Genomic DNA, 18,603 nt, shown 5'->3' on the forward strand with positions numbered 1-18,603 from the left:
GATTGAGGTAAGGAGACCAAGAAACAAGGTATTGGGGGTAGCCAGAAGGAGCCTTGGGTACTTTGAGAGTCTAGAGTGTTTCATTAGAGTGTGAGGACTAAAAGAAAATTGGGATTCGAGAGTGAAAATCAGTAGAGGCTACACTTTATAGATGTGGCTGTTGCGGGGTACACAAGAATAAAATGACAATTCAGGCTAGGGGGACGGCAGCAACAAAGTTGTATTCTTTTAGAATGATGTGACTGAACAGACTTTTAAGATGAAGGGCAAAAGAGTCAGTAGAGATGGAGGGAAAACATTAGTGTCAGAAAACTAATGGGAACAGGAAAATTAGTAAGTAGGCAAAGGAGAGCCAGGGTGCAGAGGGTGAAGAATTCCCTTGGAGAGAAGAGTAAGAGTCAGATTTATGCTAGCTGGTATCACTGTTAACAAAGTAGGAAATAAGATCATCTAAGAAGGATGATGGACAGGAGAAAAGTAGTACCATCAACCTGACAATCAGTGTGTCCCTCAGCTTGTCATTTTTTCTTGACTTGTTTATTAGGGTGGAAAGAACATGATTGGAAAAGTACAGAAATTTGTAAAGCATCAATTTAGAAGCTTAGATGCTTAGAAGAAGAAATTTAGAACTGTTACTGAGGTTGGAAGGGAATCTACAAGTGCGGATTAAAAAGGTGGTTGGTAGTCATATGAGATTGTTGTCCCTTCAGTTGGTTCAGCTTGTGATCAACATGAGCAAAGGAGGAGAAGAGCAGGGTGCCTACCTATCTCATACGGGTTATCCCAATTGCCTGTATACAATGAGAACTCAGAGATATGGGGTGAATTGGGCTGAAATGCACATTTGCCATTTGGTGCTATTTGTGTTTGTGTTTGTTTAAGGCTAAATATGTGCAATCCTTTTAAACATATTTCCATGTTTGTCATGTTGTACGAGAAAAATCAGACCAAAAGAGAAAAAAACCACAAGAAAGAAAACAAAAAAGGGGGAAAATATTATGCTTTGATCCATATTCAGTCTCTATAGTTCTCTCACTGGGGATGGGGATGGCAGTTCTCAAGTCTATTAGAATTGTTTTGAATCGTTGCATTATTGAGAAGAGCCAAGTCCAAATCCATCACAGTTGATCATCACATAATCTTTTGTTACTGTGTATAATGTTTTCTTGGTTCTACTCACTTCACTCAGCATCAAGTCTTTCCAGGTTTTTCTGAAATCTGCCTGCTGATCATTTCTTATAGGACAATAATATTCCATGGCATTCATATACCATAACTTATTTACAATTGATGGACCTCCACTCAATTTCCTGTTTCTTGCCATTACAAAAAGGCAAGGCACATAACATTGTGGCACATATGAGTCCATTTCCCTCTTTTATGATCTCTTTGGAATATAGACCCAGGTATGTGCAGTGGTGGTGATTGTTGCTTTGCTTAAAGCTTTTTATTTTCAGAACACATGCATAGATAATTTTCAACATTCACCTTTGCAAAACCTTGTGTTCCAATTTTTTTTCCCTTCCCTTCCCCCCATCCTCTCCCCTAGACAGCAACTGATCCAATATGTTAAGCATGTGCATTTCTTCTATACATATTTCCACAATTATTATCCTGCATAAGAAAAATCAAATCAAAAAGAAAAAAAAAATGAGAAAGAAAACAAAATGCAAGCAAACAACAATAAAAAAGGTGAAAATGCTATGTTGTGATTCATACTCAGTCCCCACAGTCCTCTCTGGGTCCAGGTGGCTCTCTTCATCACAAGATCATTGGAACTGGCCTGAATCACTTCATTGTTGAAAAAAGCCATATCCATCAGAATTGATCATCATATAATCTTACTGTTGCTGTGTACAAGGTGCTCCTGGTTTTACTCACTTTACTTAGCATCAGTTCATGTAAGTCTCTCCAGACCTCTCTAAAATCTGCTGAAATTTATATATATAAAATTCCCTCTGAACCAAATCTGATGAGATTAAGATTCAAACAATGCTTACCTCCCCTTCTTTCCCTCTACTGCAATAGGTTATTTCCTCTTTCCTCTTCTCCCAGTGTAATCCTCTTTTCCACCCTTCAGTTTTTTCTTTATATCATCATATTGAAGTCAATTTATGCCCATACCCTCTATGTTTATCCCTTCTAACTGCCCTGACAAAGATACAGTTCTCAAGAGTTACAAGTATCATCTTTCATGTAGGAATGTAAACATTTTAATCTTTAAACATCAGTGTGTTTTTTTTCCTGTTTATCTTTTTATGTTTCTCTTATGTTTTGTACTTGAAGATCAAATTTTCTGCCTAGATCTGGCTTTTTTATCAGAAAAATAGAAAATCCCCTATTTCATTGAATGTCCATCTTTTCTTCTAAAAGTTAATGCTCAGTTTTGTTGAGTAGTTGATTCTTGATTGTAGTCCAAATTCTTTTACCTTCCAGAATATCATATTCCAAGCCTCCATTCCTTTATTATGGAATATACCTTTCACATTTAAAATATTGTTTGACTGGTTCTTGATATCCCATTGAGTCATTTACTTCCATTTATTCAATTCCAATCTTTAAGAATGATTTTCTTTGGTTAGCTTTTTTTTTTTTTAACTTGGTTTTGCATTTGGCCAATTATATTTTTAAAGGAGTTGTATGTAAAGTTCAGTGTATTTTTTTCTCCATTTCACCAATTCTGTTTTTTAAAGAATTGTTTAATTCAGTCTATTTTTTTCCATTTTGCCAAATTTATTTTTTTAAGGAGTTGTTTTCTTCAGTCACTTTATATCAGTGGTATATCAAACTTTTTAAATCAAAACTTTTAAATAGGGGGCCAGTTCACTGTCCCTCAGACTGTTGGAGGACTGGACTATAGTAAAAACAAAAGCTCACACTCTGTCGCTGCCCCTCAGCCCATTTCCCATAACCTGGCAAACTGCATAAACATCCACATGTGGCCCACAGGCTGTAGTTTGAGAAACCCCTGCTTTATATGCTTTCTTTTCTAAGCTGTTGGCTCCCCCCGAAAAAAGAAAACGTTTATAATTTTCCTTCATAGTTTTCATTTGTTTTCTCCATTTTTCTTATATCTCTCTTTTAAGATCCTTTTTTAGCTCTTCCAAGAGAGTCTTTTGAACTCCTTTTCAACTCCTTTGAGGCTTCACCTGTAGCCATTTTGTCATTGCTGTTCTTTTCTGTGTTTGGGCTTTGATCTTCCCTGTCACCATACTAGCTTTCTATGGACAGGGCTCTTTTTGCTTTTTTTGCTCATTTTTAAAAGTTGGGCCCTGCTCCTAAGGCACAGGGGAGGTAGTTCCAACTTTTTTTTTTTTTTTTTTTTTTTTTTTTTTTTAGTGGGACGGGGCCTCTCAGTGATTTTCTGTTGTATTGGAGCCAGTGGTGCTATAGGCTTTTCCACTGCTCTGACTTTGCCTATTTTGTGGGATCCCAGCATTTACAATTTGTATTCTGTGGTTGTGTTGGCCTGCTGGCCTGCTGATGCATTCACTTCTGAACCAGGCCAGAGTAGCCAATGCTGCTGTACTTTGACTAAGAGCCTCCCATTAGATTTCCCCCTGCTGTGCCTGCACTCAGCCACATTCTCCCCTGCACAAATGAGACAGACCTTTCCTGAATTCCTTCCAAGATATCTTAAGCTGGAAAATTATTATGCCCTGAATGTTTGTGAGTTCGCTTCAAAATCTGTTCAGAGGTTTGCTCTAAGTGTTGATTCTGCAGGAAGCAGGGGAGAGAGCTCAAGCAATGTCCTGGCTTCTCTCTGCCATCTTGGTTCTGCCTCCTGTTTTTGTTTTTAAATCAAATCATAGATTTGATCTGTTTCTTTGTGTTTTTATTCTTATATCTCAGATTCATTAATGGTAAAGTGGTTCCCAATTATGAATATTTCTCATAAGAAAAATAAAAATGTTAGTACCCATCTCGGTTTTCCATTGATCACTGTCCTTTGTCAATGTGTTCTGATGGTTATAACTCTTCAACAAGTATTTATTGAATGCTTACCATGTGCCCATACCTTTTTGGGGGAGCAAGAAAGAGAATTCAAGACAACAAAGTGGAATTTTGAATGAGAAGATTAAAAACTGGGACCTTGATCCTTTTTTGGGTTTGGGGTCAAAATTATTGAAGTGATGTTTTAGAAAGATGAAGGAGACCAGTGGCCTTGTGCACAGTAGATTGGTTGGAGACAAGAGCTAGAAATGGTCTTTTTGTAGCCATTGAGTAATGGGTTGATTAGAACTATGAGCCAGGGCTATAGTAGTGCTGTGGGAAGAGAAAACCCAAACCCAAGAGATATTTGAAAGCTAGAATTGACAGGATTTTTAAAAGAAAAAAAAATTGTATATAGGAAATGAGAGATTTTCTTGATTATTATAAAATAATTTGCTATAATTTCATCTGAAGAGAAAAACTAATTAAAGAATTGGGCTAAAAGTTAATCTATGTAATAATCTTCAACAGGCTGCTATATTCACTTTCCCTTTTCTAGGTGCGATATCCAGAGCGGATCACAATACTGAGGGGAAACCATGAGAGCCGACAAATTACACAAGTGTATGGCTTTTATGATGAATGCCTGAGGAAGTATGGCAATGCCAATGTTTGGAAATACTTTACTGATCTGTTTGATTATCTCCCACTCACAGCTTTAGTAGATGGACAGGTATGTATTTACTGTAATTAAAGTAGTGTCTATGTGTTAATGGAGTTCTGTCAGGTCTATCATTCTGCAAAGTTGGTACCTGTAACAACAAGGGAGGGACTGAGCATTTCTATAGGACATACTATGTGCCTAGCACTGTACTAATAGCTTTCCAAATATTACCTCATTTGATATTCACCATAACCCTGGGAAGCAGATGCTGTTATTCCTATTTTGCAGAAGAGGAAACTTGGGCCCAGAGTTCAGTGACTTGTCACTCAGCTATGAAGTGTCTGAGACTGGTTTTCCTGACTACAAGCCTCAGCCTCAGTTCACTGTATCATCTAGCTGCCTCAGGAACTAAAAAGCACTTATTATTCACTTTTATAATAGTAACTGGCAATTAAAGGGAAAGGGTAAAGGAAAAGTAACTTGGCTCAGTGTCATTGGCAGGATTTGAACCCTGATCTCTCCTAGTCTCAAGGTCAGCTCTCTATCTACTGCTCTTTGCCACCTCTCTCCTTTTTTTAAATTTAATATTTAGTTCCTGGACATTGGCAAGATACTCTGCATGTATCATCCACTATCTTGGGATAGTCCTGCAAGTTAGGGAGCATTATCCCCATTTCAGAGATTAGGAAACTGAAGCTCATGATTTGATTTGCTCAGGGTCTTACAACTAATAAGGGTCAGACAGGAATAAGCTACCAACTTTGCGGTAGCCATGAGCATGTGCTTCATAAGCACTTGCTTGTGAGCAGTGCTTTGTGATCAATGCAGTGCCAGAAGACAGAGCAGAATTGGTCCCTACCTTCAGGCATCTTCTGTCCTTTGGTTCCAGAAGGAGGAAGGCAAATTGATGAGAAGCACTCAGCTGTCCCCATGTGTGCATATCTGCCTTTGCTAGGTCCTTCACTACTCTGGGAGCCCTGAGCTTCCAAGATGGCTGGGGGAGGGAGAAGCTAAAGGAGGAGCTCATCATTTGGCAGAAAAGCATCATCATATGGGGGAGAGGGGAGGGGAGAGGTGGGATGTCTCTCCAGGGGTCACTTTCTCCTTACCTGCCTCTTGTAAACATGGATCATTAATAGAGAGAGAAACTTGAAGGCAGTGCTGACCCACCCTGTTTTTTAATTATTGGGATTATGGGTAGAGTCATGCCAGTTCTTTACCACCATGAATGTGCTCTTTGGAAGCAGTTCTCTGGAGAGCCCACATTCTAAATGGCTTACAGAAAGTAATCTGGTTTTTTATTTCTTCCATGGTTTTTCCCTTTTGCTTTGAATGTTCTCTCCCAATGTGATTCATAAAGTAATGTGTATTAAAAATAAATACATTTATTAGAAGAAAAAAAAAGTAATCTGATAAAGCAATAGAAATAATACCCAACATTTCTATAGTAGAATGTATTTATGTATTTGTTAGTGCTTCACATAGATCAAGAACCTTTGGGATAGGTGCTTCATTTCCATTTTGAGATAAAGTAACTGCGAAACAGAGAGATTGAGAATTCTAGAGTCACACAGCGAGAGGGGCTGTTTTAGGCAAGATTTGAAGTCAGTTCATCCTAATTCTATATTAATTTGCTACCTGGCTGCATAATGATTGAAGGTTTATTAGTCTTTATGTAAAAAGGAATTTTAAAAGTTAGTGATACAAGTTTACCACAGAATATAAGAAAATTATATTTGGATAAAAATAATCTCTGTAATAAAGTAATTTAATTGTACTTACTCATTAGAAAATTTATTTTCTTATAATTAAGATTTTTGGGAATCATAAAATTTTGGATTTAAATTTAAAAGGTGAAAAATTATGATAAGATATGCATGATTTAAATTATTTAGGTATTTTTCATGAGATTTTGGCAAGAAGTGAGCTAAAAAAAAAATTGTGCGCCCGCTCCCCACCCCCCTTTTTTTAAAGATATTTTGCCTCCATGGTGGCCTTTCTCCATCCATTGATACACTGGATCATATCCGAGCCCTAGATCGTCTGCAAGAAGTTCCACATGAGGTAAAGTTAAGAGGTTTTTGGGGGGTGGCATTCTACCCATGTCAGGTATAAAAGGAGGTAAGTTCTCTTTCTCTAGACCATTATGTATTCCATCAGCCCCAAGAATCCAGTTCACTAGAGAACTGACCTGTCCTATCTGAAGGGCTCTGCTGTGAGATAGGAATTCCTTGGGCCCCACTTTCCAAGGCCATCAGGAACATAGTCCTTTGCTAGCCTCAAAATACTGAAGCTCATTCTTCTTCCTCTTTACCTCTCTCTTGGGCTTCAGTCCAGACAAAATCTCTAAAGGGGATTGAGCTTAGCAGGCTGATGGCAAAAGAGCCAAAGACTGGCCTGAAGATATCTTCATGGAGATATATTTAGGAGAGAAACCCTGTTAAATTGTTTTCCATGTACATGAGGGAGTGGGCCAAAGGAACAGTGTGAAATTAAGTCAGAAAACTTGCAGTTACTTTCAGAGTAATCACACATTGACAGAAACTACCAAGGGAGGTTAGTAACAGCTCTCCATTTCAGAGACCCCTAAGAAGAGAACGTGGATTGTGAAGACCAGAAGGCAGGTGGCCACAGTCAGTCTCAGGAGGCCCCTTCCTCTGTCACTTCCACCATCATCTATCATTAACCACTGGTGGAGTGGTCAGATTTAGTTGCTTTTGGCTACCCTAATTGGTTACAAGGGGGGGACACTTTGGGAGAGATGGAAAACCTTGGAAGTGGCAGAGACTTTTAAAAAAGGAACAGAAAAGTTGACACTAAACAGGTTAGTAATAGAATAAAAGTTTTGTCTTGGGAGAGAAGGATTGTAGGAGAGTTCTGCAGCTCCCAAGGAAAGGGCTGAGTACTCCCTACCAGCTCCCATCCAGATTCCTGGAATCCTCAAGGATAACTTTGGAAGAAGTTGGAACACTCAGTGAGTATTTTTGGTAGCTGAATAGAGATTCAAGTAAATTATGTTAATTTACTATATCATCAGTAGAAAGAGCTGAATGGTGTTCTGGGGAAATGTTTCAGGTGAGGGAAAAATTCCAGTACTACGGCTTCCTTCAGTGCTAGACTCTTCACTCTGCTGACAACTGTAATGCAAGGCTTGCCCTTTCAGCTACGTCAGTGGTAGTCTGGCCTCCTCATGCATTGTGACATTGTTGTTTTTTTTGGTAGGGCCCAATGTGTGACCTGTTATGGTCCGATCCTGATGATCGTGGTGGATGGGGCATTTCTCCACGAGGAGCTGGCTACACATTTGGACAGGACATTTCTGAAACATTTAACCATGCTAATGGCCTCACACTGGTTTCCCGTGCTCACCAACTTGTGATGGAGGTAGGCTGATTTGTGTGCAGGACGCTTTCTTCCACCGTCAGTGGGTATTAGAGACTGGTCTTCTATGTTAACTGAAGGGGGAAAATTATCGTTCCTCATTTTAGGGAGCTACTAATATGCCTTGGTAAGGTGGATTACATTGAAAGATGTGTTGCTTCAAAATGCTTTATTCCAATATATTTACGAGGGATAGAATTAATAAAAGATTTTACATCTTCTAGTAAATAAGAAAGAAACAGCAGCTTATAAAGCCATGTATCTGATTCAGCTCTCCCTTGGGTGAAGGAAAAACCTGCTGGTTCTGAGAAGTATGTATATCGAACTTTGCAAAAATACCCACTTTCTTTTTTTGGAACCTCCTTTTAATTTATTTTTTGCTTTTTTTAAAAAGTGAAATGTCATTGATGTCTTTCTTTTTTTTAATAGCCTGTCTTTCCCCCTGTAACTCTCAGAAAACCATCCCATGCAACAAACAGTATTTTTTAAACTCAAAAAAAAAAAAAAAAGAAAGAAAGAAAGAAAAAGAGAGTGAAAAATCAGCACAATTGACTCATATGTTGTGAAAACCTCATACCTTGGGTATGTGTCTCCCCCTCCAGTGTGGAGGAGTAGGGAAGAGGGAGACATGGAGGATTAGATTGTCCTCTCATTTCTCTTCATTTGAGTCCTAATGAATCCTTACTACTTTGTTACATTCCCTTTGGATCTTTGGGCTGTGGCCCTTCTAATTGCTGTATATTGTTTTCTTAGCTCTATTGATTCTGTATGGTCCTATAAATATTTCTAGGTAAATTGTTTTGCTGTGAGGTACTTTTACATTTTCTTCTATTTTTTCAGTCTTTTGATTCTTTTAATCTTTTAATATCTTTGGTTATTTCATGGAGTCACTAGCTTCTATTTGGTGCACTCTAATTTCCAGGTAGTTTGATGCTTGGACAGCTTTTGTACTCCTTTTGTCGAGTTCTCAGTTTCTTTTTTTTCTAGTCAGTGTTCTGGACCTAAACGCCTCCCTTTTCAGAAATCTCTGCTGGCCCCAGCATCCTTGTCTTGTTCAAGAATTAACTTCCCTGACCCACTCCCTCCCCCTCTCATGTTACTCTGTGTGAACAAGAAGCAGGTATCGTTATGGACTGTGCTGGACTTTTGTGTCACAACGACTTGGGTCTGACTTCTGTCTGTAACGCAGGGCACAGCTGTTTGGATGTGACTTAGCTTCGTTTTCTCCATCTATAAAAAAAGACATGATAGTTATCCTGGCAGTAGTTCCTTTGGCCCTTGAAAGACTCCATTAAGATCACATATATAACACTCTTCACAAACCTTAAAGGGTCATTGATGTTGTTTTGTTGTATACTTGTCCAGTAGAATGTCAGCCCCTTGAGGTCACAGTAACCAGTAAATGTCATCTGCAGGAATTGATAGATTGCTGAGCATGGGACCTGTATCATGTGACAAGTCTCTTTTCATTCCCTTGTCAGCATCCTGGGATGCTAATGCATCCTTCTGGCTATCTTGTCATCTCTGTCTGACCAGTCCATTGACTCCCCCCATGCTGCCTTTTTTGTTCTTAGGAGTTCTTCATTGGTTGCCACATCCTTTCCCTTGTACTCAATGCCTAGAACAGCCCACATGGAGCTTATGGAAGTTTAAGATGCCTGTGGGCATCTTTCAGGGGCTACCCACCTGGAACTTCCTGTCCTACTCATTTTCCACCTGCATCATGTGTTCATAGACACGGGTATGGACAAACTCTAAGGGAGTTCCTTGTCCTTAGATTTATAATAATGGATGTTTGCCATCCCCTCAGGCTTGTCAGAGTTGGAGTTTGGAGGGTCAGGCCTCTCATAGTGAGCTAACTTCTGAGCTTGGCTTTGTGCCATTGCTGATTCATTTTTGTGAAAGTCTGTTTCCACAAGGATTCTTGGTTTACAGCCATGACTCCTTAAGACTTTTGTAGATAGGAAAGTTATTTAATTGTTGATTTTTTTTTTCTCTCACTTTTTGCATTTAAAAAAAGAAAAAAACAAACCAGGGATTTTTTTCCACACTTTTGGTATTTTCCCCTCCAAGTAGGCCAGGCCTCCCAATGCCTCCTGAGTTTCTTATCCTTGAGTATGGATCTCTAGGTAGACTGCATCCAATCCAGATGCTTCTCCCGTCTTTGGTAATATTTGAGTGTGACTTCTGCTTCTCCCATAAGCATGTCCAGAATTTCCAGGCTATGTTTGGTTAGAGTGGGTCATCTGTGGTAGAACCAAGTTGTAAGTCTTTGTGGATTGATTCTGTTTTCTCTTCTGTTTGTTGTCCTTCCATCTTTGTTTGTTTTTAAATAACCTTAGGATGATTTGGCTTCATTGGGTCTTTGTGGAGTTTTTTTAGGCTAGTTTTACTTCTGCTTTATAAGACAGCCGCCCTCCTTCTCTTCCTCTTCATCCTGCTCCTCCTTCACTTTCTCTTCATACGTTATCCTTCCCAACAGTTAACCAATGACTTCACAGGTTAAATTATTGTATTATCCTTGTCACCTTTTCTCTCTGCCTCATAAATATAGCAGATATTTGCTGATTGCTGCATTTTGGAAACTTCTGTAGTCTTCCTATGGCAGTTGACCTTGATTATATGATACCACTTCTGATACCCATTTCTCATTTTTTATTATTAATTATTTGACTAAGTAATTCAGCATTTAATTGTTCCCTTTTTATGCTATATCTTTTACATTATTCTTTCTACTAGCTTTTTACTTTCTGACTTTATTCTGACAAATAGTCAGCTAAGATGTAATAACTTCTACACCAACACTGAGCCTTTTCTTGAATGTTAAAATATAGCTATTTGCCTTTGCCATGGATAAGTTAAACATGCTCTTTCCAGAAAACTGCCTGGTATGTCCATAGAGCACTGTTTTCCTTATGAATTAAAAATAGGTATCTTATTAAAGATTTAGAAAAGTTAATTTGGTTTTGCATACGATTTCAATAATTTGTAGATCTTCACACTTTGAAATAGAGCTGTCTCATTTAGAACTTTTTTTGTGAGCCTTCCTTCATTAATTGTGGACTTTGGTCTAACTCATTCAGGCTCCCTGCTGAGGATTATATTTGTAGGTGTCATTAGTGGCTCCCAGCACCGCCACTCTGACCATTCTGCTCCCCCTCTCATTTTTCCTTTGTGATGTTCAGCCTTTAAAAAACAACAATAACTCATAATGCTGTTTTTTTGAATGTTTCAGGGATACAATTGGTGTCATGATCGGAACGTGGTTACTATTTTCAGTGCACCCAATTACTGCTACCGTTGTGGGAACCAGGCTGCTATTATGGAACTAGATGACACTTTAAAATATTCTTTGTAAGTATCACATGTTTTAGAAAGAAAATAGAGATGGAAATAGTAAAATTAAGAGTCATACATTAAAAGTTAACATTTTCACATTTCCTTCATATGTGAAAGGAAAATTAAAAATAAGGAGGAGAGAAGAAAATTGCAATTATTTTAAAAATCATTTTGATAAACATTTATTGAATCGATGCAATTGAATATAATTTTTGACCAACATAGTTGCTTTGTAAGATCCCAGAGAATAGAATAAGTGACCAGACTAGAAGAGAGCAGGTGTTAATCTTTCTTTTTGCTGAGGCAATGGGGTTAAGTGACTTCCCCAGGATCACACAGCTAGGACATGTTAAGTGTCTGAGGCTGGATTTGAACTCAAGTCTTCCTGACTTCAGGGCTAGTGCTCTATCCACCGGGCCACCTAGCTGCCCCGACCAGGTGTTAATCTTGATTTTCAAAAGAGGAAAAAGAATAGAAACTGCAGGTCAGTGAGCTTAACTTGCTTCCTCGAAAAGCCTACATTCCATCCTTAAAGAAATGTTTTGTTATCTAACAAATGGAGCTGTGATTTCAAAGAGCTAGTCTAATTTCATCCAGATTAGGGTATATCTGACTAACCTGTCATTAGTGGAATCTCTGATTGTCCACTTAAGGAAGTGCTATAGAAAGATTTCAGCTATAAGTTACCTGGAGTTACTAAATCATGCTTTTATTTCGTTTGCAAAAATGTTGTAGTTTTAGTGCCCTAGAAGAGCTTACAATGAGTTATGTCAGCCATAAATGCTAATGTAGTCCTAGGCTTTATTAAGTAAGAAAAGCCTTTCTTGATCAAAGAGCTGTAGTCCTGTGTATCTATCCCCCTTACTAGATCCACATTTTGGGAAGGACATTGTTAATTTAGAGACTCACCAGATCAGGGTTACCAGCATGAGGAAGAGCTTCAAGCTCATGAGTTCTTTGGAATGTACAAAAGAGAAAACTTGGTGGAAGATGCTCAGTCTACATTTATTTGGCGGGCTATCACATGGAAGAAGCCCCAGAGGATAAAAGGAGGAGCAATGGGGAAAGGTTACAGAGGAGCTAATTTAAGTAAACTTCCTCACTATTAGAGATGTCCAATTAAGTTAAAATAAATAGCTAAAAATATGATGCAAAGTTCCTTTTGGATCTTGGAGAAATGGTGAAAAGGACCAAGCACAATGTAGCTATGGGATGTCCCTGAGGCTGTCCTTCATAAGTCATTATAGGGTAGAGTAAGCCCAGAGACCCCATGTTACATGTCTAAGTAGACTAATAATATTGTCATTGATGAAAAGATTGTTGTGTATGCACTCTGTACTGTTCAGACCAAAGGGAAACTTCCAGCATGCCCAGATGAGAACATGCAAGAAGCCCTATTAGTTAGTAGTGCTCCTTAATTAACTCTTGCTCCTTTGTATTCAAGTGATTGTAAAGTTGTGAAAACATACTTCAGTATTCTTCCCAACTTCCATCAAAGCCTAAGAATGTACCCAAAGAAACCAGGAAAGTACCCAACTTGACCTTGTGACATCTTGTTTCACATTGAGGCTCAGAGACTCATTGGCCTGGCTGATGGCTGCTGACTTGTCCCCGTATCTTTGTCATCTTGCCCATTTCCTCAGTCTATTAAGGAGCTGGGGGCAAAGAGAATTAGTCCTTTATTTTCTTTAGATTGGGTTTGTTATAGTAATAATGATGGTTGAAAGAACCCTCAAAGGACCATCTCCTGAACCACTTTATGTATTTTTCTTTCTATAGCCTGCAGTTTGATCCTGCACCCCGTCGTGGAGAGCCCCATGTAACACGACGCACCCCAGACTACTTCCTATAAACAGCTTTGGGGAAAACCTATGAAAAATACTTGGAAGTATACCTGGCATCTTTTTTACAAAGCGATGAGAATAGACATGTTTATGTAACAAATTGGGATCTGTATCTGCATCAGTGCCCATCATGGACCAAACTGTGCCGTAGTGCGCTCAGCACTGAGCAAGCCCACTGAGGCTGAAACCCACCCCCCCAACCCTGTCTTAGGTCGGTCAGTCAGTCAGCCTGCCTGCTGTATTTGGAGTCCCTGTTTTCTTCTGGACTGTTCAAACAGAAAAGGTAACTAATACCTCCATCTCCTTTTGCGCTTATTAATATGTAAATTTTAGTTTTAGTGTTTAACTGGCATGGATTATAGAATTTGGAGTTTATTTTTAAAGAAAATGCACAAACTAACTTTAACATAAGTCATCACCCTTTATTTTATTAAAATGTATGATTAACTTAACTGGAGAAAGGCGAAGATTCCCCTTGGGAGTACGTTGTCATAACATTTAGAGAGATTTCCCTTCATTTAAGCTAAATGACTGTTCTGTGTTGGTCTCCCTTTTTTTCTGTATATTTGTCACAGAAGTACTTGCATCTTCTTGGGTGTATTGGAACAATAAACTTTGAGTTGTAAACCAGACTGTCCTGAATTGCCGTGGTGTACATGGATAGGAAATTTCTCATGGGCAATACCTGCTGCAGGGTCAGCATTTTTCCCAGACTGAAGAGGGAAATGAACTCATTTAAAATGATGACTCTTTTATTCGAGATATTATGTAGCAAATATAAGAAGAGGCATTTGCTAACAATTAGCAAGAATATAGCCATTTATGGTTTTGATTTCTGTAGGTGATCTGTGTTATTAATATAATACAGAATACTTGCATTTAATGTGCAATTTTTTAAAAAGTTAGGTTGTAAGCCAAAATAGAAGATGAATAAATGAATTCTGAAGAACTACAATAATGTGCAGTGAAGACACAGCTTTTTTTTTTTTTTTTTTAATACATCCAGGAATGGCATATGTGCAGGCCCAGGGTCTGTCTGCCTCCCCTCCAGTCAGCCACCAAATCATCCCCCTATTTAATAACCTCCAGTGGCTCCCTGTCACCTCCAGAATCAAATAGAAAATGTTCTGTTTGGCATTCATACCTCTCTAGCCCCACCTTTCTAGTCTCCTTAGCCCACACTCCCTAATAAGTCCTCATCAATCTAGTGACATCGGCCTCCTGGCTGTTCCTCCCACAGACCCTCCCATCTTTCAGCTCTGGCTGTCCCCCTCTCCTGGATTGCTCTCCTTTCTCTGCTCTGACTCCTGACCTCTCTGGCTTTCCCCCTGCCACACGAAGCTTCCCAAGCCCTCCTAGTTCTAGTACCTTCTCTGTACTAAAGAAGTCCTTTCTGTAACCTCTTTTGTACATACTTGTTTACCTGTTGTTTCTCCCATTAGACTGAGCACCTTGAGGACAGGGATTGTGTTTTTACCTCTTTGTGTCCCCAGTACTTCACTTAGTGCCAGGCACATATAGAATCTTAATAAATGTTTTCTGACTAAATGCTTTAGTCTGATGAGGATGCCCAGATTTTACAGGCTCACTTGGGTTTGACAGTGGTTTTTGATATAGCTTTGAATATGAAATTTTCATTAGTAAAAACTATTCCCCCCCCCCCCAATTCTTAGTATTCCAGTCATGCCCATTTTTCCTTCATATAGCAATTGGTTGGTATTCTGTGTAATGGTCATAGAAGAATCAAGTTGCCAGGACCTTCTGAAAGTCTGTGTTTTTGGAGGACTAATTAGGCTCTTTTGCAGCAATAGGTTGTTAATTCTTTGCATTTTTTTTGTTTGTTTCCATCTTTCCTTTACACTTGATATGACTGAGCCTGTCTCATTGTGAGCTTGAATGATGCCTTAAATGCCCAGCAGCGCCTTCAGTGACTTTGACAGGTTATCCGAGGCAGGCGTGCCCTGAGAGCTGCAACCTGGGCTTCCTTAGAGCAGAGATCCTTTATTTGTTTTGTTATGGTCAGTCTGGTGAAACCAGTGAACCTTTTCTGAGAATGATGTTTTTAGATGCAAAAAAATAAAAGGAATTGAATTTCAAAATATGCCAAAGGTTAGTGAAAATAAAGAGCGAGTTCTTCGTCCTGTCCAAGTTCACAGAGTCCTTGATCATTCAGCTCTCTCTCTCTCTCTTTCCCTCTCTTTGTCTCTCTTTCTTCCTCTCCACTACTCACTGCCTGTCCTTTCTCTTCCTGTTGGTCCCCAAGAAAGATGTGCATGAAGCATCTGCTTTCTTTGATCCTCTGCCATCCTTCCATTCTTCTTCATGGCCTTCCTTTGCCACTTAACCCCATTTCTCCCATAGAGATTCCTCAAAAACAGAAACTGACTCAGTGTTGACCCTGCCAGCCTTGCAGCTGACTTCTCTTCCCTCCCTTTCATGGCCAGGCTTCTAGAAATAGCAGCTTGGGCCCCTCCCCCTGCTCCCCCCCAGCTCAGCCAAGACATTGCGTTCTCAGTGTCAAGCATCTCTCTGCGGTGCTTGTGTCTCTCATTTTTGCAAGCAGGCCTCTCCTCCTCTTGCTCTCCCTGAGCTTCTCTCCAACCCCTCCTCCTCCTGCTGCTCTCCCTGAGCTTCTCTCCAACCCCTCCTCCTCCTGCTGCTCTCCCTGAGCTTCTCTCCAGCCTCTCCTCCTCCTGCTGCTCTCCCTGAGCTTCTCTCCAGCCTCTCCTGCTGCTCTCCCCCAGCTTCTCTTCTGAGCCCTCTTGTCTGCCCTCTGGTGATCGTGGCCAGCCCAGTGTTTTCTAGCCTTGCCTTTGTGCAGATGATCTTCAGCCCTTGTGTTCTCCAGCCTTGTTGACATCACCACCTAATTCAATTTGCCCCGAAGAATCCCTCTTTCCCCTCAAACCTGCCCTCCCTCCAAATTGTCACTGCTTTTGGTGGCAATATTACCATTCTTTCTGTTTCTGTATTAACTTTTGGCCTCAGTATCAGATCTAGTATCCTAAGCCCAGCCAAGTCTCCGTCAGCATTGGCCCATACATCTTGCCCCTGTCTGCCAGGCTCTGATACGGTGTTGAATGTGGTGTCAGAAAGGACCCAGGCTCAAATCCTGCCACACGCCCTTAGTAGCCTCATAACCCTTGGCAAACCAGTGGGCCACTCTGTGCCTCAGTTTCTTCATCAGTAAAATGAGGGACCTGGACTCAGGGATGGTGGTTATTATATCAGGCTCCTAACCAGTCTTCTGCCTTCAGATTATTTCCCTCTCTCTTTCCTGCCATTGCCTGCACTCCTTTTATCTTGTCACTCCTCTCGGAACTCTCTAGAGGTTCCCTGATCTCTATGGTGTCTGCAGTCTGTCTTTCCAGAGTTGTCTTCTCCCTTTTTGTTCTAGCATCATTCTCTGACCCATTCCTGTCCTGTACGTTCCTGTGACCATGCCTTTGCTCATCATTCCATTTCCCTCCACAAACACCCCACCCCCATTATCCCCTGCTGATTCTGACTGTGAGCAACAGTTGTGATCCAGGAGGGCGATAAGGAGTCTGGGATCATTATAAACTTGCTCCGCTGGGGCATCTTCTGTAGGTCGCTCTTCCTAGACCCTGTTTCCTCATCTTCCCAGTGAGGGGCTGATCTGTTCTCTAAGGACCCAAGGGATTGTCTTCTATCCAAGGCAGCTTGAATCACATCTTCCATGGAAGGAGAAAATGATCCCTCTCTGTTTCTCATTGCTTTTTGCCTGGACCTCTCCTTTGCACAGATGGAAGTTTCTTTTGCATCTCTAGCACTAGGGTGAGGGTCTGTCTTTCTCTCCTCACCGCTTTTTCCCTGAATTAGTTTTTAAGCTCTTTGAGGACGGGACCTTGTTGTATCCAGCTTTGTCTCAATATTCTCTGATTGCATTGAATCAATTGGACCAGAGCTCTGAGGGACTGGATTAATTTACTTTGATGTTGTGTCTTAGTATTTTGTTTGACTCTAGGTACGACCTCTATCCATAGAGTCATTTGGCTCTTAAGAATTGGTAATGGCCTAGAGGCCCACCAGTTTGGAAACTGGGGCACGTGAAGGGGATGGTCCTGCAGTGTTGTGAGAAATGGGACGAGAGCCAGCAGTGAGGGAAGATCCACGGGAACTGAGGCAGTTAAGTCACAGAGCAGGAAAACAAGGGGCGCAGTCAGAGCGGCTGTAAGGGAAGGGCGGGACAGCTGCTGTAACAGTTACAGCCCTCACGCAGTGCTCGCCTGGGGGAGATGAGAAAGTGCTGCCTCCGGACCCCTTTGTGCAGGCACCGGTGTGGGGCATTCACCTGGCATGTTTTCAGACGTAGATGCACCCATCAGTGGGTGGGTTGTTTTTTTTTTTTTTTCCTGCTGTCTAAAAACTACTATTTGCCAAGTAGGATGGCTCTTGGAGAGGGGAATGTGGAAGAATCTTTGAGATACCATAGTGACATAAAAACAAAGTATCAATAAGAATGTATTCTAAAATATTTAAAATACCAGATTGGAAAAGTAGGAACCCCTCCCCAAGGATCAGAGTTGAAACAAATGTTGGAATCTAGCCCCATATTTCTCCACCACCACTGAGATCTTCAATGTCCCCTCTGTCAGCGTCCTGACGTGGTTGTCCGCCCTCTGCCAGAGACCTCCAGCGGTGGGAGCTCACTCCTCTCTGGGCCTCTGGCTGCCCTTCGGGTCAGCTCTCACACACGCCACCTGAATTTGCCTCAGAAAGCTCCCTGTGCCGGCCCCCCTCCTCAGGAAAGGCCCTCAGAAGTCCCAAGCTGGCGGGTCCTGCCCCACCCCACACTGTGCTCCCTCACTAACTCTCCTCAGCCCCTCCCATATCCATCCCACAGCCAGAGCCCTTCCACAGTCTTAGGTCCTCCACATTGGCCCCCAACTAGGGACTGAAATAGGACCTGGGGCTTAAAGTGGGAGGGGCAGATATTACTGTGAATACCCCCAACAATTAGAGCTGCCTTGGACAGCGGTGTTCCCTAGGGTTACAGGGGCACCTTAATGAGCAGCCTCCTTCACCAAGGGCATCACTGGTGCCCTGACAGGGGACATGCCCCAAATGGCACTGGGGGTGTACCCCAAGAAGGGAGAAGCAGCAGGCAGCGCAGATCTGTCCCGCGCTGTCTGCGCAGTCCATAAGCCAGTCTTCCCACCCACCATTTAGTGTGAGCCCTGGGGGAGGGGGGGGGGGCGCTGCATCTGTTGCCATAGAGTGTGGCCTAGACAGAGGGGCACTGACCTGCAGAGGAGGTAGGTCCCTGCGGGTGCCAGGTTTGGGCCAGGCTGAGTACCTGAAGAGCAGTCCCCTGGGTGAGGGGAGGGGCCCGGGCCTGGGAGATGGGCTCCGGGAGCACAGGATCTGCCTCCTGGATGACCACTGGTCACCGGGAAGTACTCATTCTAGAGGTCCCAC

General features: G+C 41.3%; 1 protein-coding gene across 1 annotated transcript in view; it reads left to right on the forward strand.

The window, feature by feature from the left end:
* Positions 1-13,791, forward strand: part of PPP2CB (protein phosphatase 2 catalytic subunit beta) — a 39,207-nt gene extending 25,416 nt beyond the window's left edge. Inside the window, exons 3-7 of the mRNA XM_074272975.1 lie at positions 4,493-4,666; positions 6,572-6,661; positions 7,820-7,981; positions 11,214-11,332; positions 13,097-13,791. Coding sequence (XP_074129076.1) covers positions 4,493-4,666; positions 6,572-6,661; positions 7,820-7,981; positions 11,214-11,332; positions 13,097-13,169 — 618 coding nt within the window. The 3' untranslated portion in view covers positions 13,170-13,791. The remainder of the gene's footprint in view (positions 1-4,492; positions 4,667-6,571; positions 6,662-7,819; positions 7,982-11,213; positions 11,333-13,096) is intronic.
* The last annotated feature ends 4,812 nt before the right edge of the window (positions 13,792-18,603 follow it).

Source organism: Sminthopsis crassicaudata, chromosome 6 (assembly GCF_048593235.1).
Source record: "Sminthopsis crassicaudata isolate SCR6 chromosome 6, ASM4859323v1, whole genome shotgun sequence".
Classification (NCBI taxonomy): domain Eukaryota; kingdom Metazoa; phylum Chordata; class Mammalia; order Dasyuromorphia; family Dasyuridae; genus Sminthopsis; species Sminthopsis crassicaudata.